We start from the raw sequence: 25,999 nt of genomic DNA, 5'->3' as shown, positions 1-25,999 counted from the left end.
TAATAAAGGTATAATACCACAATGTGTTATTACACTGTAATAAAGGTATAATAGCACAGTGTATTATTACACTGTAATAAAGGTATAATTTCACAATGTATTATGGCACTGTAAAAAGGTAGAATCACACAATGTATTATGGGACTGTAATAAATGTATAATAAGAATGTATTATTACACTGTAATAAAGGTATAATACCACAATGTGTTATTACACTGTAATAAAGGTATAATAGCACAGTGTATTATTACACTGTAGAAAGGTAGAATTACACAATGTATTATTACATTGTAATAAATGTATAATAACACAATGTATTATTACACTGTAATAAAGGTATAATACCACAATGTGTTATTACACTATAATAAAGGTATAATTTCACAAAGTATTATGGCACTGTAAAAAGGTAGAATCACACAATGTATTATGGGACTGTAATAAATGTATAATAAGAATGTATTATTACACTGTAATAAAGGTATAATAACACAATGTATTATTACATTGTAATAAATGTATAATAACACAATGTATTATTACACTGTAATAAAGGTATAATAACACAATGTATTAGTACACTGTAATGAATGTATGATAAGACAATGTATTATTACACTGTAATAAAGGTATAATTTCACAATGTATTATGGCACTGTAATAAATGTATAATAACACAATGTATTATTACATTGTAATAAATGTATAATAACACAATGTATTATTACACTGTAATAAAGGTATAATAGCACAGTGTATTATTACACTGTAATAAAGGTAAAATTACACAATGTATTATTACATTGTAATAAATGTATAATAACACAATGTATTATTACACTGTAATAAATGTATGATAAGACAATGTATTATTACACTGTAATAAAGGTATAATACCACAATGTGTAATTACACTGTAATAAAGGTATAATTTCACAAAGTATTATGGCACTGTAAAAAGGTAGAATCACACAATGTATTATGGGACTGTAATAAATGTATAATAAGAATGTATTATTACACTGTAATAAAGGTATAATAACACAATGTATTATTACACTGTAATGAATGTATGATAAGACAATGTATTATTACATTGTAATAAAGGTATAATAGCACAGTGTATTATTACATTGTAATAAATGTATAAGAACACAATGTATTATTACACTGTAATAAAGGTATAATAACACAATGTATTATTACACTGTAATGAATGTATGATAAGACAATGTATTATTACACTGTAATAAAGGTATAATTTCACAATGTATTATGGCACTGTAATAAATGTATAATAACACAATGTATTATTACATTGTAATAAATGTATAATAACACAATGTATTATTACACTGTAATAAAGGTATAATACCACAATGTATTATTACACTGTAATAAAGGTAAAATTACACAATGTATTATTACATTGTAATAAATGTATAATAACACAATGTATTATTACACTGTAATAAATGTATGATAAGACAATGTATTATTACACTGTAATAAAGGTATAATACCACAATGTGTAATTACACTGTAATAAAGGTATAATTTCACAAAGTATTATGGGACTGTAATAAATGTATAATAAGAATGTATTATTACACTGTAATAAAGGTATAATAACACAATGTATTATTACACTGTAATGAATGTATGATAAGACAATGTATTATTACACTGTAATAAAGGTATAATTTCACAATGTATTATGGCACTGTAATAAATGTATAATAACACAATGTATTATTACATTGTAATAAATGTATAATAACACAATGTATTATTACACTGTAATAAAGGTATAATAACACAGTGTATTATTACACTGTAATAAAGGTAAAATTACACAATGTATTATTACATTGTAATAAATGTATAATAACACAATGTATTATTACACTGTAATAAATGTATGATAAGACAATGTATTATTACACTGTAATAAAGGTATAATACCACAATGTGTAATTACACTGTAATAAAGGTATAATTTCACAAAGTATTATGGCACTGTAAAAAGGTAGAATCACACAATGTATTATGGGACTGTAATAAATGTATAATAAGAATGTATTATTACACTGTAATAAAGGTATAATAACACAATGTATTATTACACTGTAATGAATGTATGATAAGACAATGTATTATTACACTGTAATAAAGGTATAATAGCACAGTGTATTATTACATTGTAATAAATGTATAATAACACAATGTGTTATTACACTGTAATAAAGGTATAATAACACAATGTATTATTACACTGTAATGAATGTATTATAAGACAATCTATTATTACACTGTAATAAAGGTATAATAGCACAGTGTATTATTACATTGTAATAAATGTATAAGAACACAATGTATTATTACACTGTAATAAAGGTATAATAACACAATGTATTATTACACTGTAATGAATGTATGATAAGACAATGTATTATTACACTGTAATAAAGGTATAATTTCACAATGTATTATGGCACTGTAATAAATGTATAATAACACAATGTATTATTACATTGTAATAAATGTATAATAACACAATGTATTATTACACTGTAATAAAGGTATAATACCACAATGTGTTATTACACTGTAATAAAGGTAAAATTACACAATGTATTATTACATTGTAATAAATGTATAATAACACAATGTATTATTACACTGTAATAAATGTATGATAAGACAATGTATTATTGCACTGTAATAAAGGTATAATACCACAATGTGTAATTACACTGTAATAAAGGTATAATTTCACAAAGTATTATGGGACTGTAATAAATGTATAATAAGAATGTATTATTACACTGTAATGAATGTATGATAAGACAATGTATTATTACACTGTAATAAAGGTATAATAGCACAGTGTATTATTACATTGTAACAAATGTATAATAGCACAGTGTATTATTACACTGTAATAAAGGTAAAATTACACAATGTACTATTACACTGTGATAAATGTATAATAGCACAATGTGTTTCATTGTCATAAAGGTATAATAGCACAGTGTATTATTACATTGTAATAAATGTATAATAACACAATGTATTATTACACTGTAATAAAGGTATAATACCACAATGTGTTATTACACTGTAATAAAGGTAAAATTACACAATGTACTATTACACTGTGATAAATGTATAATAGCACAATGTGTTTCATTGTCATAAAGGTATAATAGCACAATGTATTATTACATTGTAATAAAGGTATAATTTCACTATGTATTATAATGTAATAAAGGTATAATAGCACAGTGTATTATTACATTGTAATAAATGTATAATAACACAATGTATTATTACATTGTAATAAAGGTATAATAACACAGTGTATTATTACTCTGTAATAAAGGTATAATAGCACAGTGTATTATTACACTGTAAAAAGGTAGAATTACACAATGTACTATGGGACTGTAATAAATGTATAATAAGAATGTGTTATTACACTGTACTAAAGGTATAATAACACAATGTATTATTACACTGTAATAAATGTATAATAAGACAATGTATCATTACACTGTAATAAAGGTATAATACCACAATGTGTTATTACACTGTAATAAAGGTAGAATTATACAATGTATTATGGGACTGTAATAAATGTATAATAAGAATGCATTATTACACTGTAATAAAGGTATTATAAGACAATGTATTATTACACTTTAATAAAGGTATAATAACACAGTGTATTATTACACTGTAATAAAGGTATAATAGCACAGTGTATTATTACACTGTAATAAAGGTACAATTTCACAATGTATTATTACTCTGTAATAAAGGTATAAATACACTCTAATCAGAGGTAAAATTAGGCCACGTCCACAGGTCCACAACACACCCTGCCTGAGCTCAGCTCCGTCTCGTTCAGCACCAAATATTTTTATTCCACTTGAATTATTTTTCATCTCCTGGCAACTACATGGCATATGATATTGAATAATTAGCAAGACTACACAGAGACACCCAGGCTACATGGAATTATCAGACGTCATAATGCAATAATCTCTGCGTTCCCTGGTTCAGCACCCCGCCCACAGTCATTAAGGGAAAACTGTCACGTTACCAAGGAAACCCGCAAACAGCTAGAGCGATCGAGTTGCTACCTGGTTGCTACCACTGAAGTCCTCTGTTTACAGTCTTGAATCTTTGATTTTTTATTTATTTATTTTTTGTTGCCAAAATCAAATGTTTTATGGTCAAGATTCATCTCGTAGCTGGCTGCCTTGGTTTTAGACATAAAACTCTTTATATCAGCAGTTTAATGAAACGTCAATGGAGATATTTAACGGGGAAAACACTTCGGAAAAAAGAGCCGTTAAAAAATGGTGATCACTGTTGAAATCTAGGTCAAATGAAAGCGAAGCTCGTTCTTCTTTGAAGTCTGCATCTACTGGACAGATGGCGCCTCCCCATTGCTCCGGTAAGTGATAACAATAAAAGGAAACAATAAAGTCAAATAATAAAAATAGGTAAAAAAAAGTTTGAGCTGAAAGAAATGTTAGCTGTCTGTATGTTTAACCATTCAATTGAGCTAACGTTAATGTTAGCGAGCTCAGTAACATAAGCTAAGTTAGTTGACATTGCTCAGGCCCAATTTAAACTCTGATTACAGTTTATACCTTAATTACAGAGTAATAATACATTGTGTAATTATACATTTATTAAAATGTAACAATAAATGTTTAATTATAACTTTATTACAGCGTGATAATACATTGTGTAATTATACCTTTATTACAGTCTAATAACAAAGTTATTACAGTGTAATAATAAATGTGTGATTATAACTTTATTACAGTGTAATTATACATGTATTACAGTCACTGATCTATATAGAGCTGGTAAGTCCCGCCCTTCCGCAAAACCCCGCTGGACCTCAAAGTTGAAAAACCGTCAATGCAAGTGAATGGGAGAAAATAATTATTTTCTGGTCCCGTTTGAATTGTGCCATGAATGTGAACATATGTTGTCTGTGATTTTTTTATATAACTTTTCGTGTAAAGAATGATACAATTTAGCGGGTAGAAGTTTGATACGGTTAGACTTTGTGTGAGAGCACTTTGTGGACTACAACTCTTGACGCGTTTGAAACGTCAACACCACTAGCACACGGACTAGCTCACGGATAAACATGGCTGTCTTTGGTGCACTTCACCGCCTTCTTTCAGGGAGAGGACAAAATCGTTGAAGTTGGTGAAAACCACGGGTTAGTCAACTTTATGGGGTGACGTCACATAGGCGACATGTAGTCTTTCTCGTTATGTCTTTTCCACAACTGCTAGCTGAAGAATCATACCATATACTGTCAAACTCGTAACATGAAAAGTTATATAAAAAATTCACAGACAACATATGTTCACATTCATGGCACAATTCAAACGGGACCAGAAAATAATTATTTTCTCCCATTCACTTGCATTGACGGTTTTTCAACTTTGAGGTCCAGCGGGGTTTTACGGAAGGGGCGGGACTTACCAGCTCTATAATGACTGGATAGCTCATGACGTTCTAATCTGTCATTCTATATAGATCAGTGATTACAGTGTAATAATACATTGTGTAACAATGCCTTTATTATGATGTAATAATGAATGTGTAATTATAACTTTATTACAGTGTAATAATGCATTGTGTAATTATACCTTTAATACAATTTTATAATAAATATCTAATTATACTTTTATTACAGTGTAATAATACATTGTGTAATTATACCTTTATTACAGTGTAATAATAAATGTGTAATTATACCTTTATTGCAGTGTAATAATACATGTTAAACCGACGTCCTGACTCTCTGTGGTCATTAAAAATACCAGGATGTCCTTCGAAAAAAAGTAGGGGTGTAACCCCGGCATCCTGGCCAAATTTGCCTCTTGGCCTCTGTCCATCATGGCCTCCTAATCATCCCCATACTGTATACTGATTGGCTTTATCACTGTCTCCTCTCTACCAGTAAGCTGATGTGTGGTGGGCGTTCTGGCACAATATGCCTGCTGTCACATCATCCAGGTGGATGCTGCACATTGGTGGTGGTTGAGGAGATTCCCCCTTCCATGAAAAAGCACTTTGAGTACCTGTCACGTTACAATAAAGAAACTAATGGAGAACTCAAATGCAAGGAGAAATAATATTTATTTATAAAAGAAAAGACAAAGCACAAAACAAGAACTTCAAAAAAACATACCAAGCGGGTTACAGGAGAACAGGAACACATGACAAGACAACGATCCGACACAGACTGCAAACACAAAGGAACTTATAAAAGGGACAAATCAGGCAGGTAATGAGGGAACAACAGGTGGGACAAATGAAACCAATAATGAGATAACAAGAAGGGTGGGGTCAAAACAGAGACAGGAACACAAACACCACATGTGCTACACAAGACAGGACAGGCATGTGACATTACCCCCTCCTTAAGGAGCGGCTACCAGACGCTCCACTAGGGACAGGAGGGACAGACCAGGGCGGGACGGGAGGGACAGAACAGGGTGGGACGGGAGGGACAGACCAGAGTAGGGCAGGGGACATGGACAGTTCGGGAGGCCAGGGCGGGCCACAGAGTTCGGGCGGCCAGGGTGGAGACCTTCCCTCGGGCGGCCAGGGCGGAGACCTTCCCTCGGGCGGCCAGGGCGGAGACCCTCCCTCGGGCGGCCAGGGCGGAGACCTTTCCTCGGGCGGCCAGGGCGGAGACCTTCCTTCGGGCGGCCAGGGCGGAGACCTTCCTTCGGGCGGCCAGGGCGGAGACCTTCCCTCGGGCGGCCAGGGCGGAGACTCTCCCTCGGGCGGCCAGGGCGGAGACTTTCCCTCGGGCGGCCAGGGCGGAGACTTTCCCTCGGGCGGCCAGGGCGGAGACCTTCCCTCGGGCGGCCAGGGCGGAGACTCTCCCTCGGGCGGCCAGGGCGGAGACTCTCCCTCGGGCGGCCAGGGAACAGGCACCGGCTCAGGAACAGACATCACCGGCTCGGGCACAGGAACTGGCACCACCGGCTCGGGCACTGGAACTGGCACCACCGGCTCGGGCACTGGAACTGGCACCACCGGCTCGGGCACTGGAACTGGCACCACCGGCTCGGGCACTGGAACTGGCACCACCGGCTCAGGCACTGGAACAGACACCACCGGCTCGGGCACTGGAACTGGCACCACCGGCTCGGGCACTGGAACTGGCACCACCGGCTCGGGCACTGGAACTGGCTCGGACACTGGAACTGGCACCACCGGCTCGGGCACTGGAACTGGCACCACCGGCTCGGGCACTGGAACTGGCACCACCGGCTCGGGCACTGGAACTGGCTCGGGCACTGGAACTGGCACCACCGGCTCAGGCACTGGAACAGACACCACCGGCTCGGGCACTGGAACTGGCACCACCGGCTCGGGCACTGGAACTGGCTCGGACACTGGAACTGGCACCACCGGCTCGGGCACTGGAACTGGCACCACCGGCTCGGGCACTGGAACGGGCACTGGAACTGGCACCACCGGCTCGGGCACTGGAACTGGCACCACCGGCTCGGGCACTGGAACTGGCACCACCGGCTCGGGCACTGGAACTGGCACCACCGGCTCGGGCACTGGAACTCCCACCACCGACTCGGGCACTGGAACTGGCTCGGGCACTGGAACTGGCACCACCGGCTCGGGCACTGGAACTGGCACCACCGGCTCGGGCACTGGAACTGGCACCACCGGCTCGGGCACTGGAACTGGCACCACCGGCTCGGGCACTGGAACTCCCACCACCGACTCGGGCACTGGAACTGGCTCGGGCACTGGAACTGGCACCACCGGCTCGGGCACTGGAACTGGCACCACCGGCTCGGGAACAGACACCACCGGCCCAGGAACAGACACCACCGGTTCAAGTGTGTGCGTAGCCCACACACACCACATGGCTGTGGTCATAATGGCCAGTGTCGCGGTCACTGAGGGCTCAGGAACAGACGTCTCCGGCTCCGGCTCAGGAACAGACACCACCGGCTCAGAAACAGACACAGAAACAGACACAGGCTCAGGAACTGAAACAGACACAGACACTGGCTCCGGCTCAGGAACAGACACTGGCTCCGGCTCAGGAACTGGAACAGACACAGACACTGGCTCCGGCTCAGGAACTGGAACAGACACAGACACTGGCTCCGGCTCAGGAACTGGAACAGACACAGACACTGGCTCCGGCTCAGGAACTGGAACAGACACAGACACTGGCTCAGGAACAGACACTGGCTCCGGCTCAGGAACAGACACTGGCTCCGGCTCAGGAACAGACACTGGCTCCGGCTCAGGAACAGACACTGGCTCCGGCTCAGGAACAGACACTGGCTCCGGCTCAGGAACAGACACTGGCTCCGGCTCAGGAACAGACACTGGCTCCGGCTCAGGAACAGACACTGGCTCCGGCTCAGGAACAGACACTGGCTCCGGCTCAGGAACAGACAATGGCTCCGGCTCAGGAACAGACACTGGCTCCGGCTCAGGAACAGACACTGGCTCCGGCTCAGGAACAGACACTTTCTTCCTCCTCCGTCTCCGGACCACCGGAGTCGAGACCACCGAAACTGGGACCACCGGAACTGTGACCACTGGACACGGGACCACCGGAACTGTGACGCTCTTCCTGGCCTCTCGCTCCTGCAAGCGAGCGAGACCCTCCACCATCTCCCCAAAAGTACCGTGAACATACGCCCTCCGAAGTATCCAGTCCATGGGTTCGTCGAGGGCGCAAAAAAAAAAGGTCCTTTAGAGATTCATCATTGAATCGTAATCCCTCTGCCACTCCAAGGAATTTGGCCGCAAACTTCCTTAAGTCCGCGCCTTGTTGGCGGAGAGAATTTAGGACCCGAACACGGCTAATGTGTTCGTATAGGGGGCACGACACAAAGGGGGTTGGTGGATGGTGGGAAAGTCCTTGCTGAGTTCTCAACATGGTCGGATCGTTCTGTCACGTTACAATAAAGAAACTAATGGAGAACTCAAATGCAAGGAGAAATAATATTTATTTATAAAAGAAAAGACAAAGCACAAAACAAGAACTTCAAAAAAACATACCAAGCGGGTTACAGGAGAACAGGAACACATGACAAGACAACGATCCGACACAGACTGCAAACACAAAGGAACTTATAAAAGGGACAAATCAGGCAGGTAATGAGGGAACAACAGGTGGGACAAATGAAACCAATAATGAGATAACAAGAAGGGTGGGGTCAAAACAGAGACAGGAACACAAACGCCACATGTGCTACACAAGACAGGACAGGCATGTGACAGTACCTAGAAAAGCGCTATACAAATGTCAAGTCAAGTCAAGTCAAGTTTATTTATATAGCGCTTTTCACAACACAGGTTGTATCAAAGCAGCTTCACAGTAATAAATTAGAACAATACATCAATGTTTGTTTCTAGTGGAACGTCTACGTTTGGTAATGCTGATCAATAGTATCGTTGATTGATTAATTAAATTAAATATCCCCAACTGAGCAAGCCAAAGGCAACAGTGGCAAGGAACCGAAAAACTCCATCAGGTGACCTAATGGAGAAAAAAAAAACTTGGGAGAACCCGGGCTCAGTCGGGGGCCAGTTCTCCTCTGGCGTTTATATGCTAGAGGTCGGATTTAACTGTAAGATTAAAAGTATTATATGAATGCCTGGCTGAAGAGATGCGTCTTTAATCTAGTTTTAAACTGGGAGAGCGAGTCTGAGCAACGAACAGTATCCGGAAGACTATTCCAGAGTTTTGGTGCTAAATGTGAAAATGCTCTCCCTCCTTTGGTGGACCTAGATATCCTAGGTATGACCAAAAGCCTCGAATTTAGTGACCTTAAAGAGCGCGATGGATTATAGGGCGATAGAAGATCCGTTAAATAGACTGGAGCTAAGCCGTTTAGGGCTTTATAAGTCAGTAGCAATACCTTGTAATTAATACGGGACTTTATAGGTAACCAATGTAGGGATGATAAAATCGGTGTTATATGATCATATTTTCTTGATCTAGTTAGAACTCTAGCGGCGGCATTTTGGACTAACTGTAGCTTGTTTATTGAGGATGCAGGACAACCGGCTAATAACACATTACAGTAACGCAATCTAGTCTCGAGGTCATGAATGCATGAACAACTTTTCTGCATCAGAAACAGATAGCATATTACGTAGCTTAGCAATGTTTCTAAGGTGGAAAAAGGCTGTTCTTGTAACATATGAAATATGATTTTCAAAAGACAGGTTGCAGTCTAATATAACACCCAGGTCTTTTACTGTAGAGGATGAAGTAACAGGACATCCTACTATGTTAAAGTTGTATTGTGAGAGGTTTTGTGGGTGGTTTTTTGAACCGATAAGTAGTACCTCTGTCTTGTCTGGATTTAATAAAAGAAAATTATGCGTCATCCAATCTTTTATATCTTTAACACACTCTGTCAATTTGGATAATTTAGCGTTTTCATCTGGCCGTGATGAAATATAAATTTGAGTGTCATCAGCATAACAATGGAAACTAATTCCATGTTTCCTTATAATATTTCAAAGTGGCAGCATATATATTGAGAATAATAGAGGGCCTAACACAGATCCCTGCGGCACTCCATAGTTTACTGGAGTTATGATAGATTTTTCTCCATTTAAATAAACAAAATGGTAGCGTTCAGATAAATACGATCTAAACCAGCTTAATGCTTGTCCTTGAACACCAGTATAATTTTGTAGTCGATCTAAGAGTATTGTATGATCTATAGTATCGAACGCAGCACTAAGATCAAGTAAAACTAATATTGAGATACAGCCTTGGTCAGAAGCTAAAAGTAAATCATTTGTGATTTTAACGAGCGCAGTTTCAGTGCTATGATGCGGCCTGAACCCAGACTGAAACTTTTCATAGGTGTCATTTTCTTGTAAGAAAGAGCCTAGTTGAGCGGACACAACTTTTTCTAGTATTTTAGACATAAAAGGTAGATTTGAAATGGGTCTATAATTTACTAGATTATTCGGATCTAATTGTGGTTTCTTAATGAGAGGTTTTATAACTGCCAGTTTAAATGTTTTTGGAACATAACCTAAAGATAAAGACGAGTTAATAATATTGAGGAGAGGCTCTTCCACTACAGGTAACACTTCATTCAATAGCTTAGTTGGTATAGGATCTAGTAAACATGTTGTTGTTTTAGATGAAGTAAAAAGTTTATTTAACTCTTTTTGTTCTATAGTTGTAAAGCACTGTAATTGTTCTTGCGGGGTGATAATTGAGGCTGAATTATAAGGCGCGATTGAGGATTGAACGTTTACAATTGTGGTTCTGATGTTTTCTATTTTCTCAGTGAAGAACTTCATGAAATCATTACTACTAAACTGTAATGGAATATTTTGTTCAGGAGACATCTGTTTATTTGTTAGTCTCGCCACGGTGTTAAATAAGAACTTAGGATTGTTATGGTTGTTTTCTATTAGTTTGCGTAGATGCTCAGCCCTGGCCGCTTTAAGGGCCTTTTTATAACGTGACATACTGTCTTTCCATGCGATTCAAAGACCTCTAAGTTGGTTTGTAACAAATGATTATTATTATTATTATTATTATTATTATGAGCATTTTATAAATGAGCTTTCATTTGACCCAGATATCAACAGTGACATCCATTTTTTAACGGCTCTGTTTCCGAAGTGATTTCCCCCGTTCAATATCTCTGTTGACGTTTCATTAAACTGCTGATATAAAGAGTTTTAAGTCTGGAACCAAGGCAGCCAGCTACGAGATGAATCGTAACCATAAAACATTTGATTCGGACAAAAAAAACTTTTGAAAACGGCAAAAAAATAAAATAATTCAAGACTGTAAACAGAGGACTTCAGTGGTAGCTGCTCGATCGCTCTAGCTGTTTGCGGGTTTCCATGGTAATGTCGCTGTTACGCTTACAGTTTTCCTTTGATGGCTGTGGGCGGGGTGCTGAACCAGAGAACGCAGAGATTAATGCATTATGATGTCTGATAATTCCATGCAGCCTGGTTGTCTCTGTGTAGTCTTGCTAATTATGCAGTCTCATATATGCCATGTATTTGCCAGGAGATGAAAAATAATTCAAGTGGAAAAACAATATTTGGTGCTGAAGGAGACGGAGCTGAGCTCTGTCAGGGTGTGTTGTGGACCTGACGAGGCGGAGCTGCGCTCCGGTGCGCTCCTGCCCAATTTAACCTCTGACAGTACCTCTGCTCTGTCTAAATTCCAACACAGTAAGAGGAGCAGAATCAGTGCACCTGTTATTTTGGAAAACAGTACACAAACACTTAAAGCAATGGTGTTTGCAGTACTGTATACCTTGTGCCACAGTAGGGATAATGGACTCTGGAGTCTCAACCAGCCAGCAGACACATGAGTAAATGGTCTGAATAGCGAACACCATCGTTATGGTCAGCAAATGTCATTTATGTGCTTCTCCGGTTCCTTGTGATTGTGGTTTGGAGTGTCTGTTACATAACGGCATAAACAGCGGATCAGAGAGCAACACTGTTTACACACTGAGCGGAGGGAAGCATCACGAGGCAGAGTAATGACAAGAGACACAGCGTGTCATCTAAATTGATCAGGAGGATAACACTCTGCTCAATATTGCGCTCAACCCCTTCAGTGTCCTTATGAGATTCATTTTTGACTAGCTGTGGGCTAAATCATAGAGGCGATGTTGTTTTTAAACAACTCACATTCTTGCATGTAATAGATTATATGCAACTGATGCTTAACATGTCCATTGAAAGTGCTAAATCAAAAACAATAACTGAAGGTAATATCAGCTTGTCACTCCCCAAAAAAGTCAGTTTAAGAGCCTCCTCAATTTCACTATATTTATCATATATTTTTTGACCGTCAACTGTCACACACATGGTAAAACAAAATAAATACAAATAAATATTACAAACATTGTATAACATCAGTCATGCTATAGGCTAAGTGGGTCCCTATAATTTATCTGAGGAGAATATGGTAAAAATCATTCCCATATCCAGTAAGAACTTCCATTAAAGGCTGCTCTGTTCAGTTTCCATGGTGACGTGGTTGTTTATCCATTAAGATGAGATGCTATACAACAACAAATGGCCATGTTAAAGGCATGCTGATATTATTAACATAAATTGTGCATCGTATGTCTGAAAGAAATCAATTATAGGGTGCCAGTTTTCAGTTGTGAAAACAGACAGACAGATAGACATAATTTTCCTGGCTCAAAAACAAACTTCAAAAAGAGAACGGTGTGGGAACTAATCTTCTGGAAACCAAAAATTGTTAGCTGGGACAAAAGTCACCTAATTTCAAACCAAGCATCTTTTTGTTGGTCAACACCATGCTTGAACAATCTTTCGCCCTGAAATATGAAATTCTAGATCTCATGAATTCCTGCTGAATATGACTAGATTTCACCGATCAATGATAAACCACACACACCAATTTATTTCATGGAGGTTATGGAGATTGTGAATGCTGCATGGTCATGTTATATGTTCACGATTATATTTTAATTTGAAATATTAAGCACAGTTCACTGATGTCATGTGTAAAATGTTTTAAAGTCATAAACAGAAGTTTTTTCTTCCCTGTTGTGACATATATCCGAGTTAAAAGGCTACTCCAACAAGAAGAAAATGCATGGCGGGACTTGATTTTGTCCATGGAGAATTGATTGGATGGTTGACGTTTGCTATTGGTGTGATGCTATTGGACAGGTTGTCCCGCCATCACACCAGTAAACACGTCATCAGAGAAGAGATGTTGCAAGAGGGAATAGATTTAAGATTAATCTACGCACTTTTTTGTTTTAAAAAATAATGAGCAGCACAGATTATTAGTTTGTAACAAATACTGCAATAATGGACAATTTTGATTTCATGGAGACAGAGGAAAAAGTTGCTCCTTTAACAAGCTGTAGAAAATACTAATTCTTTTAACAATTCACGGGCTGCCTGCTGTGAAACGTTTTTTTTTTATTTGCATGATGGAAACATTTGACTCATTTATACTTATGCGAATAAGCATTGCCCTTTTAATGTAGCTTTCTGGCATTAAAAACAACATTTAAAGCCAGTGGCCTGTCCACTTCTCAGTGCAGCAACCTCATGCTCTCGCTCACACCAGGCATCGAAAAACATTGATGACAGCATCAAATGATGGTGGTCAATTAAGTGCTTGCAGAAGAGGCTGTTAGCATTTCAAAGCTTTCCGAGAAAGTGGGCCTTGAAGGGCTTTTCAACTGAAATACCCCACAAAGTCTCTCAGCATGACTCACTGTGGGCTGTAACGTAAAGAACAGACCGAGAACACAATTCCATTTCCCCTTCATGGATGCTGAAGTGGTGCTTTGATCTGCAAATTTTATCAATAGCGACCAAACCATTTCCAGGCTCAAGTGCTTTCAACAGTTTAGTACATACTTATATAAGCATCAACTCTGATATTCCATAATCTAACAGGGTATACATTTCTGCTGGTTATTGCGTAGGGTCACAGACAGTTTACCGTCAGGGATTTATTGTGTCGCACCAAGCATGATGAAGAATATGAAGAATTTTGGTAAATGTTTAGATGCATTCGTCTGTGGAACAGAAAAATAAGCATTTTCACAGTGAGCAGCGAGCACCAGTGGCTGTCAAGATTATGAATAAAAACCACACAACAATATACGCTTCCATAATCCAAGCCTTCTACATTCAAATGATGTGTGCAAGGAATAGACAAAAAAAAAAAAAAAAAGTATTAAACCGAAGAACTATCCTTTTAATCCCGATAGCACGAACTTAGAGCACATCTCTGCCACACAAAGAAACATGTTTCGATTAGATGATAGATAGATGATAGATAGATAGATGATAGATAGATAGATAGATGCCAATTTTATATATTTTTTTACTTTAAAGTGCAGTTACACAAGGAAATGTATGCAGATGAATAAACTAATCAAATAAATGTTACTTATGAGCATCCAATAAACCCACAGAAGATAATTGAAGGCATGAAACTAGACAATAAAAATGGACTTCTTGCTCTAATATATCTGCACTAAACAAGTAGTTTGTTTTAAATAAGTAATCATAGGTTAGTTTCTGTAAAGATTCATTTTTATTAATTGTCCACAGGGCCAGCAATGCATGGATACAATAATGGTTTCATTTAGGAAATCAGGAAAACAGTTGAACACTGCAAAAGTACAGCAATACCAAATCTGTTCGTTTTTTTTTTTTTGAGAGAGAGCGCAAGATAAAGATTAGACCTGCTATTGTAACCGTTTATTGCTCAGACTGGAACATGGAGTTTAAAATCGGGGAAAAAAGAACTGGGAATTTTCTAAAACACTTAAGTCACTTATTTTTATCTCATACATGCACACAATCATTCACGACAGGCAGTCTCCAGGAGGCACACTAAAGATCTTGGTTAAAAAAAAGAATTAAGAAAAAAAAAGCGCAAAGAAACAAAAATCCATAAAAAAGGTCTCTGATCATCTACCGGACCACATCCAGTGAATGTTTGGGCTCCCCATAAAGCGGGATAAAAGGTTTAATCAGATGATACTCATCCTACCCTCTTCACAACCTACCACCTCCCTCATTTGCTGGCTTAGCTCAGCACAGCACAGGAAGCATTACCAATCCCAGACTCCCCCAATCTTGATCAAGCTTTAGGTTACAGATACCACTGATACAGTAGATTGGCTCCGCTGTCTTTAGTCAAGGAGTTAAAGATCAGCTCTCCTGCTTGTCTTTGACCAGCAGGACCGTGTGCTGCCCTCCACTGGACACTGATAGAACTACACGGTTCTCCAGCTGCTTGCCTGTCATTTCCACTGGGCTCCATTCATCATCCTCTTCTCCAGTACCCAGCTGCAGGTTGGTGCCCATTCCCCAGGAAAACACAGAGCCTGGCCAACAGATACCGAAAACACAGCTTTAAAGCAAATCAAAACAAGCCAACAGTACATTCTATGTTATTTGTTAATGTCCTAAAAACAAAACTGATGTGAAAGGGTGCAATTAATGTAATCAGTGGTTGAGGATACATTTGTGAACAATACACACACTGCGTCATTTGCTGCTTTTGCCATTTAAAAATACAGGGACAAACAATGCTACAACCCAAACGGTATCTAACTATAAATGCACTGATCAGTTTTGATTAGACAACAGTGATGCGCGGGTCAATGTATAAACAACTTGCACCCGACCGACGTTTTCAGCTAACCCGTCCGCAAAAAAAAAAGAAAATATTGTACCCGACACGCTTCCTGACCCGCATTTTTTAAAAGTAGTAAATGCTCATCGTAGCGTCATTGGGCCATAGACGTAGGAACTAGGGGTGCTGTATGATATAGCCTAGTGTTATGTAATAAAGGCTTGATTTATTCATTTATTTCGTTTCATTTTCTTAATTAAGATGCTGCAAGTGTTTATCCAGTCTAATCGAAGTGTGCGCCTGGTCTCTCCCCCGACTTTCCCAACAAAAATCCCACCCCCTCTCAGAAAATACATAAAACTGACATTACTGAGCTATATGCGTTTAAAAGTAGCCTATTAAAATGGTACAATGGCATTACTCAGTTCAACGTGTTGGGAAATCGGGCATTTTGTCCCGCGTCAGGATTTATTCAAAAGTTAATAACGCTCAACATTCAAAAGGTAAATAAGGATTTCCCCACTTGTATTAGTAGGCTTAGGCTATTTCGCCACGTGGATGCCCAATTGAATCTCTCACAAGCACAACATTTGTGTATTTGCGGAGCTTCCACTCCCCAGTCTTCACCTTTTCATTTGCCTCTATCTCTACCAGCAGACTGAGCTCGTGCGTCATAAGTGTAGGCCTATGTAGTTCATAGAAAATTGTGTCTAGTACTATATAAATTACAAAGGTTTAATTGGCATCTTTATTTCAAACGACCCGACCGACCGTGACCCGAATATCATTAAAAATATTTCTGGATGACCGCAGGCACCCGCTCATTTTGGATCAACCTGCGCATCACTGTTAGACAAGTAAAACCAATTAGTTCGCAATCAAATTTATGCCATGTCCACACTAATACGTTTTGGTTTGAAAACGCATCTTTTTCTCTCCGTTTTTACCTTCCGTCCACACTGAGACAACGTTTTTATTAATGAAAACAAAGCTTTTTGAAAACGCCGTTTTCACGCTGTAGTGTGGACTGCGAAAATTGAGGCATTTAAAAACGATGACGTAAGTTTAGTCATGTGACACATTGTACCAATAGATATTCATGTTTATATCGATATTGTGCCTATTATGAGCTATTCACTTTCACACTGTTGCTAAAATGTGTTATTTTGCACAATCTTCATATCACAGTCCTGCAAAGATGACAGAAAATTTACTCATTTGCTGTCCTGTGGCAAAACATGAGCAGTTGCGTTTTAGACCAAACATGGTGACTGAGTGCGACCTGGTGAATGGGGAGATCAGTGAATGGGGAGATATTTTGCTAAATAAAATTATCCTGTCAGAAAAATTGCGCAATAACTTTATTTTTCTGTCTGTATCATCTCAGTGAGCTTTTATGCATGCGCAGTAAAGTGAATTTAGCATTTTCAGGCGTTTTTCAAAAGTTTCTCATCCACACTGAGCCATCAGAAAACGCTAGTGTGTACAGTTTTTAAATGTATCCGGATTAATGTAGACTAAGTGATCAAAAATGACAAAGACATTTCATGTTATAAATGTATTACTTGTTTAAACTTTCTATTCAAAGAATCCTGAAAAAAAGAAAATGCATCACAGTTTCCACAAAAAATATTAAGCAGCTGTTTTCAACATTAACAAGAAATGTTTCTTGAGCACCAAGTCAGCATACAAGAATGGTTCCTGAAGGATCATGTGACACGTGAGTAATGGTGCTAAAAATTAGCTTAGCCTTAACAGGAATAAGTACAATTTTTAAATATTAAAATCATATTAAATTGCAAGAGAATCTACCTTCTCATTTTATCCCTCCAATCACCATGTCCTTAGTTTACTATATTTTTGATCAAATAATTGCAGTCTTGGTGAGCATAAGAGATGTGTATTTATACCAAATTTGCTTGTGGTCTGAAACCATTTACAATGCATATCAAGTTTTGTATAACAACTTGTAGAGGCAGAAAACATTTAGAATTAGTCAAAATGAACCTGAAGCCAAAAAGGTCTGTTTAGGATTATTTGAAGGGGTTGGAGTGCATCTAAACCAGGACAGGGTGTATTCTCACCTTGTTTGGTTACAGCGAAGCTCACAGAGGCACCACAGGCAATGACCTGAACGTCACTGATCCCAGTGACAGGCGTGGGCTCACTCTTCTCCCCAGCATCCTTCCCCAGGCCCAGACGGCCATACTCCGCCCGACCAAGACTGTACACTTGTCCTGTGGATGAAGTCAGCAATTGAACATCATCAGATGCACTGGTGGGACACATGATTCAGTGCCAGCGCGACAAATTTTCATACAAGTATTACAAATGAGGTTTATGGATGACTTGCCTTCTGAATTCAGGCACACTGTGTGATGCTGCCCGCCAGAGAAGCCCACCCAGGAGATGGTGGAGTTCTTGAAAGAACTGAGTTTCATAGGAACAAAGCAGGTGTCAGTGCTTTGGGTGCCTGTAAATAAAGAAATAAATTAAAAAAAATAAAAAGACAAACCATTTATTCTTCAGGACTGATTGAGCAAAGAATCTTACCAAGCTGGTGGTAATTGGACAGGCCAAATCCATAGACGTGGCCCTCTTTAGACACAGCAAAGGTGAAGTACGCTCCACAGAAGACATCCGTGAAGATGACCTTCCCCCGTGGCTTAATGATAACCATCTGCGGCTCCAGCAGTCTCACTGACACAGAAAGAAGAAAAATTATATCAACTGTAGAAGAGAGAACTTAAAGGTGGTAACTGGAAAAGGATAAGAACACTGAATTACTTATTTAAACATGTGGGGTCAACTTTTTTTGAAGGAAATTAACACTTCATCAAGGATGCATTAAATTGATCAAAAGTGTCAAAACCTTAATAGTGTTACAAATGATTTTTTTTTTTCAAATGCTGTTCTTTTGAACTTTCTATTCAAAGAATCCAGAGAAAAAGTATCACAGTCTCCACATAAATATTAAGCAGCACAACTTTAAACATTAAGATATTTCTAGAGCACCAAACAGTTATTGTCAATTGTAATATTTCACAATATAGTTTCTACTGTAAATTTTCAAATGAATGCGGTCTTGGGGAGGTAGAAAAAAAAAAGTTTAAAAACCATTCCCAAATTTTGGGGTCAGTAAGATTGCTTTAGAGCATATTTGAAAACCATCAACATATTTAGAAAATAAACAAATTCTAAATAAAATTAAGGGCTGGAACTAACAATTATTCCTTCAATCCATTCCCGAATAGCCGATTAATCCTTTGGCTAATTTACCAATAAATAACCGTAACTAATTTATGTATAAACTTTTACCTAATGATATCATCTATGACAAGATAAGGTTTGTGTAGGCCTAATTAGAAATGGGGTTTACTACGGCTGCGTTTAGTCACTTTTTTGGATTTAGAGTAACAATTGCTTAAGTGTGAATCCTGAAATATTTAGTTAATTCAGAAGATTAAAGTAGTTGCTTTGATTATGTTCATTCAGCTGTATGATCAAACAGCTGAAGTCACAACCTGAAATCTAACTAACCATAGCGGTTCTCATAAAAAACTGTTTACAACGATTGACTGCTCGTTATTAAATGAGCCCATTTGAGGGATGAGTTCATCCATTAGATATTACAGCGCAACAAATAGACTAATTTACGTAATCTGTTGTGTTGACATGTCATTCCAGCTCTAAAATTATTAATTCACAATCCAGTAGTGACAATCCAATCAACATGGAGATACATACTCAACCCCTTCCTGCCGCCGCGATTAGCGAAGTGCTCAGCCACACGGCCAAGCTGGCCTTGTTCTCCACATCCTGAGGTGTACAGCTCTCCACTCACAGTCAGCATCACCAAATGGTCATTTCCTTTAGAATGAATTAAAAACTTCATAAGAAAGATTTCACAGGGACTGACTACTAAAGTCAAAGCTTGAATTCCTATGACCGACCTGAGACTATTTTAACCACAGGCTTTTCTATAGGGACTTTGACGGGCAATGTGCATTTTTTCATGGGCTCCAGGAGTCCAATGACACCATTATTGTCCTGCAACAGAAAGTAGAGGTCAATCAAAACTGGTACAACATTTCTGCTTTGTAACAGTATACAAAAAAGGCTATACTCACTCTAAAAGAGCCCCAGACATAGACCGCTCCCTGGTCCGTGAGGGCAGCGGTGTGACTGTCTCCTGCAGAAACCTGCACAACTTTTTCCCCGAGGTCCACCTTAGCCGGCACCATCTCTGAGCCCTCCTCGGATGTGTCACGACCCAGAGCACCCTCATCATTACAGCCAAATGTATAAATCTACACAGGAATCAGACGAGGAGGACATCAGAAAAATCATAAAGTTACTTTGAACAGTCTTGTTGGGTTTTGAAGTCAGCGATTAATGATTTGTTTGCTCAGCTTACATTTCCAGTGTCGCTGAGGCAGACTGTGTGCATGCCTCCAGCCACAGCCTGCACGATACCCTCAGGAAGTGTCACCAGAGCTGGTTTCTTCCTCTCCAGCACATCCTCCCCCAGGCCAAGCTGCCCAACATCACCCTGTCCGAGAACAAGCACCAGGCCCTTCTCCTGGCCATGACTACTGTGAGAGACTACAAACATCCACAGAAAAGTTTTCAGGCCTGGATATTACAGAAAAACAACTTCTGCATTTTTTGTTCTGATTTGATTCCATTTTCGACATGCGCTGTAAAGCGCTAGACCAATCACAACAGACTGGGCCATCTGACCACTCAGGCAAGGAGGGGTTCAGATAGACCGAATCTTTTATCGAACCATTTCAGGGCAATTCCACGCAAAACTGTCACATCCATAACGCCAACTCAATAACATGGCATTGAGTTGGCGTTATGGATGTGACAGTTTTGCGTGGAATTGCCCTTCAGACGCTCAGAGAAAAGAGGTAATGGTGCAATGCATATAAGAAAATTTGGTGTTTTTTGACCTTGGATGCATGTAACCCTATTTTAGGAGACCTCCACAACAACATTAAGAATGTTTAAATGGCACAATAGGGGCACTTTCAATCTGACAAGAAAATAGAGACAGGACGGCTTACCTTTATGCTTTTTCACAACTGTTGAGTTCTCAGATGCTGCAATCGTTTGTCTCTTTACAGCTTTTTTTGCAGGCATGGTGACTCCAAATTATTGACAAAAATCTAAAACTATGAATAAAAGACATGTTAAACAAGTAACTTCATCAAGGCCAAACTAAACAGCATTTGAGGCCTACACGTGTAACAGGCCAGGACTGATAGTTTCACTTTTTACTATATGAAGTACTTCAAACTACAAAGAAACAAAAACTTTCCAGGATCTGCACTGTTGTACAGGGTCACATACTGGCTACACATTGTGTGAGTCTCAAAACCTAAAAGGCAGTATACTTAGGCTAGATAGCATATTAAAGCACAATGTGTGCTAATTTGGTCTCATAGGTGCAAACAGTTTTTTTTTTGTGTGTGTGTGTGTGTGTGTGTGTGTGTGTGTGTGTGTATAACAACTAAAAATATAGGCAACTTCCTAAGTTTTGAGACCGCCACTTTTTTCTGGCGCTGACTTCACAGACTATGACTGACAGTAGCAAATGTTTGATGGCGGTTTATCGGTCAAACATGGCATTGTAAAGGACAGATGATGGTCTTATTCTTTCAGCTTTTATACATAACTTAAATGCAGTAAATGAATATAAACATGGCGGAATAAGCCCAGAGTTCAAGTTTAAAGTCATTAAGGAACAACCCGCTAAAAGTTTAAACAGATCAAGCCTTATAACGCGACACTCTGGAGAGTCTAAGTTACACGGTTCAGCCTTGTAACATTTCGTTTGACGACAAGTTATTTAATAACTTACATCGCACAAGTATCAACTTCAAATGAGATTAAGAGCAATGAATGAATTAAACAGGCTCAATTGTGCTTGTTCGGTAACATATTTCACAAGCACATTGCATAAAATGCACCTATGAAAGAAAACGCTATTATCTTACCGTCGGTAGGCAGATGAGATGATAACCTACAATTATGAACTATAATTGCTCAGGTTCAATGCTTTTGCTGGCTTGAGGAGGTTTGTGAACACCAGTAACTCCTTGAGAGTGTAACGCACGCGTGTCTCACTCCTGCCCTGCTTCATGTATTTCACTGCGATCGCGCTAATAAACAAAAGCGCAAGCGCCGCCTATTGGAAAGGCGGGGAGGTTCTTACAGTTAAATATTACACGATCTTTTACCAAGGAATATTTTAAAGGTGTTTTTACATTTTTAAATATTTTAAACTATATATGCAACTGAGAATGAGAATAGCTGCAGGTAGATACACCACAACAAAAACAAAAAACAGACAAACTAAACAAAATCAAATCCAAAAGAACATTTCTAAATATGTGGTGGGCTTTTTTAAAATCAATGCAAAAGGTTTGTAAAGAAGATATTATCATTATTATTTTACCTTTATATTAGGATTAATTATATCACATTATGGTATTTACTAACACTTGGCGTATATTTTCAGTTTAATTTTAGTAATTGTATGTTTTAATTAAGTAAATATTTCTATTTAGCCTTAATTTATTTCTATTTTACTTACAAAATGATTTAAGTAAGTTAATAGGGCAAAAGGTTGTCGTCTAATTGATTTTATTTGATATCAACTTAATTTCAATCAAAATGAAAACCATTTCTAATACTGTAGTTTATGTGAACAATTACAATACTATGTAAAAATGACCATATACATTGTGACATAAATGCAGAACTTAGAAATATTACCCATTTCTGGTCCTTTCTTGGCACCAACAGTGCTCTCTAAAACCTCATAGCACCTTTGATGTTATTTGCTAATTGTGGCACATTTTTATCGTCTTTGCAACGAATTAAGCACATAGTGTGTTTATTTTCGCAACTGCAATTTTGAAACTGATTTCTCATATTTGCAATGTAATATCTCATGTGGACATTACATCTCAAAACTGTGAAAAAAGGGGCCAGCAAAGACAGCAATCTGTCTTTGATTAACATCTTTATTTCTGAAATTCAGGACCCAAGAAGAACGGTGGCACAGATTATGTGGCTTTAAATTCTAAAATGTGAATCTTTACCTATTAGACTCATATCATACAGTCAAAATGTCATAAGAATGCATTTGCAAGTAAGAAAAAAAAGCAACACACATTATTGGTAAGCATTTTAATTTAGATTTAGTGTTTACATCTAAACAGCAAATTTCCTGTCAGTTTCACATATAATTAAAAAGCAAGAATATACAACGCTACATTACAATGGAACATTCTGCTCCCATTCTTGTAGTGCTGAATAATACACTAATCATTTTGTGCTTAAAAAAATAGTAACCTATATGAGTTTCAATATATTTATAATATTTTTCAAAATAAAAGGAAGACAAGATATACACAAACAGTCAGGTTCATCTACAGAATAGATCTGTACAGCAGAGCAATTTCTATAATCCTACTGGCCAAAAACGACACGAATGACAAAATAATCACAAAAAATTAAGAAGAGTTCCTGCCGCGATAACCTCCCTGTCAACAGTACTTTACAAAGACTTCATTTTTAGAGCTATATCAGTGCGTGCCCAGACTAAATTCATTCTCCTTTTAAAAGGGTAATAAATAATCAGGAAATCCTTTTTATTTAGAAATAAAATATTTTGTAAACATAATTTGGACACTTCTTAAAACTGAAATAGCTGGACTTCACTTTTACAGAAGGTGATATGATTAATACAAAATAAAAAGATGGTAAAAGATAACAGATCACAGTTTCGCTGTAGATCAATAGTGAGATATGGAACGCTTACATTCTATCTAAAAAATTGACCCTGTCTTCCTCTATTCTTCTCTATGACTTCTCAAACTGCGAAGACCACAAAGTAGGGGGAATCTGTAACCCTGTCTTGAACAAAGAGGGCCAAAGCCAAAGTTATGAAATAAAAAAAATCTTGAGCCTTAAAGTATCTAAGTTAAAATGTTCCAAACTAAGAAAAATTACAGCAGCATATACAAACATACACAAATACACAATTAATGTCCAGGCTCAGGCCTTATTCTTGCAGTTCTTCTGTCTGCCCTGCTATTTGTCATTAACTAACACTTACTGTAGTATTACTGTATTTATTATTGTCACATCATTATTATTACTATTATTTTTAACTTTGTTACACTTCCCTGAAAGGAAATAAAGTTTATCATATGAAGTAAAAGCAGAAAAAAAGGCCATTTAGAGAGTAGAGAGAGGAATATCTGCCATTGGCACATGTAACATCCTCTCATAAGTCCTTGTCGCCTCTCTGTCTTGGCACGTGGGTCCCCTAAAGTCCAGGAGAAATACTGCATCTGTCCCCCAGAGGTCACCCGTCCCACACATCAGTGGGTGGACGACTGAGAAACGGTCTGTTTTAGTTTTGATTCGATTAGTTTCTGAATGCTCCAGGTGACCCGGTGCATTTGAAGTAGTACATTCATAGTAAAAGCAGTCTGAGAGGTGCTCTGACACCCGGAGGCTCCTCACCAGAAAAAAACAGCCATTTCATCCGAATATCCACCGGCCTTTAAGTGCTTCATTTTCCGGTTAAAGACGCAGCTAAGGACGATGGAATCTAGAAACGACACAAATCCACATAAAAATGCAAATAAATGGTTAGATGCTTTGCAGTTCTGTGTATTTTTATGTTGCAAATAACAATACACTTACCTTGTGTAAATTCTGCTTTCCTCATGCACTTCCATCTCAGAGCTCTTAAACTCGTTGAGCTCTTTCCGAATAGCAGCCTAAACAAACAGGTTAAGAGTTGGTCAGTGTTGATGGTAATCAGATGTAATCAGATTACTTTTTTCTTTAAGTAACTAATGAACATACTTAGCCTGGGAAAACCCAGACAACTTCCGGCAAATTTAGATTTGCTCTGCAAGTAAGTCTGGCAAAGAGCTCATTCAAGTCCATTTCCCCATGCCGAGAAATCAAGGCACCAATCAGAAACTTTGAGGCGGGCTTTACACATGACGATCGCTCTGATTGGTTTTAGGTCTAGCCTATCGCGCCCAGATGCATTTGAGCGACATCCGTTGGTGAAGCACACCAACTTTTAAATGCATTATTATATTCAAATTGCAAACACATGAGGACAGTCTCCATGAAAGACCCACTGGCAGATGAACGTGCTACTACATTTCTCTCTGAAACGGTAGGAAATTAAATTAGATTTAATAGAGGATTTTAACTGTGACAAGATGATTGACAGGGCAGTTTACATGACGGGATGCACGCGACAGATCCGTCCGATAAAGATGACGAAGTAGTATGTCCCAAAGTTGCCTACTTTTTTGCTACACATTCAAAAGTAAATACATTTTCTTCACAAAAAGAGTACATATGGCATAGTGTAACCATAGACTGTAAAAAAATAGAGTGTAACATAGGCGAATTGGGACGCAGCATATGGCTTTACACATGACGATCTCTGATTGGTTTTAGGAGTTTTAGGTCTATCCAATTGTGCCCAGAGGCATTTGAGCGACGTCCGTTGGTGACGACCCTTTGAAAATGAGTTATTAAAGGAGATTTGCCAGACCATAACTCAGTTACTACTGAGAATGGTCTGGTTTTAACCAGGCTAGAACACACTACTTTTAAAGTTACTTTTTCAAATAAGTAACGCAAGTTACTTTGTTTACCCGTTTATTTACTGACAGGACTCCTGTCCCCATGTTGAGAAAAATCATGAGTAAGTGCAGAGGTGTTGTGTGCGCTGTGTAAACATGATGGTTATT

General features: G+C 38.4%; 2 protein-coding genes across 9 annotated transcripts in view; both read right to left on the bottom strand.

Annotated features, from left to right (window-relative positions):
• Positions 1-13,995: 13,995 nt before the first annotated feature.
• Positions 13,996-22,362, bottom strand: rcc1 (regulator of chromosome condensation 1). 2 transcript variants are annotated; one of them, XM_081388551.1, is made up of 10 exons: positions 22,199-22,362; positions 21,266-21,373; positions 20,611-20,798; positions 20,324-20,503; positions 20,147-20,243; positions 19,941-20,063; positions 18,747-18,893; positions 18,547-18,666; positions 18,278-18,430; positions 13,996-15,942 (listed from the first exon to the last, which is right to left on the bottom strand). In XM_081388551.1, exons 2-10 carry the CDS (start codon positions 21,339-21,341, stop codon positions 15,767-15,769), a joined length of 1,260 nt encoding a protein of 419 aa, XP_081244677.1. In that variant the 5' UTR covers positions 21,342-21,373; positions 22,199-22,362; the 3' UTR covers positions 13,996-15,766. The 2 variants fall into 2 exon arrangements, with proteins under 2 accessions (XP_081244677.1, XP_081244678.1); XM_081388552.1 differs by having other exon boundaries at positions 15,123-15,942; positions 21,266-21,367; positions 22,199-22,342.
• An 851-nt stretch (positions 22,363-23,213) lies between these two features.
• phactr4b (phosphatase and actin regulator 4b) overlaps positions 23,214-25,999 on the bottom strand; it is a 47,689-nt gene continuing 44,903 nt past the window's right edge. For all 7 annotated transcript variants that reach the window (XM_081389720.1, XM_081389724.1, XM_081389721.1 and 4 more), the window contains 2 exons: positions 24,924-25,000; positions 23,214-24,828 (listed from right to left, as the gene is read on the bottom strand). In XM_081389720.1, coding sequence (XP_081245846.1) covers positions 24,813-24,828; positions 24,924-25,000 — 93 coding nt within the window. In that variant the 3' untranslated portion in view covers positions 23,214-24,812. The remainder of the gene's footprint in view (positions 24,829-24,923; positions 25,001-25,999) is intronic.

The sequence above is a fragment of the Scardinius erythrophthalmus genome, assembly GCF_964197995.2.
Source record: "Scardinius erythrophthalmus genome assembly, chromosome: 16".
In the NCBI taxonomy this organism is placed as follows: Eukaryota; Metazoa; Chordata; class Actinopteri; order Cypriniformes; family Leuciscidae; genus Scardinius; species Scardinius erythrophthalmus.
Note: the sequence above shows the minus strand (reverse complement) of the source record. Positions and strands in the feature narration are given on the sequence as shown.

What these genes read in the sequence shown, in the direction of transcription:
- rcc1 (XM_081388551.1), bottom strand. Translation starts at nt 21,341, where the DNA reads ATGCCTGCAAAAAAAGCTGTAAAGAGACAAACGATTGCAGCATCTGAG. An exon ending in GCCTCAGCGACACTGGAAAT is followed by an intron (nt 20,504 to 20,610) that starts GTAAGCTGAGCA and finishes ATTCCTGTGTAG; the next exon opens with ATTTATACATTTGGCTGTAA. An exon ending in AGTGTGCCTGAATTCAGAAG is followed by an intron (nt 18,431 to 18,546) that starts GCAAGTCATCCA and finishes CTTCATCCACAG; the next exon opens with GACAAGTGTACAGTCTTGGT.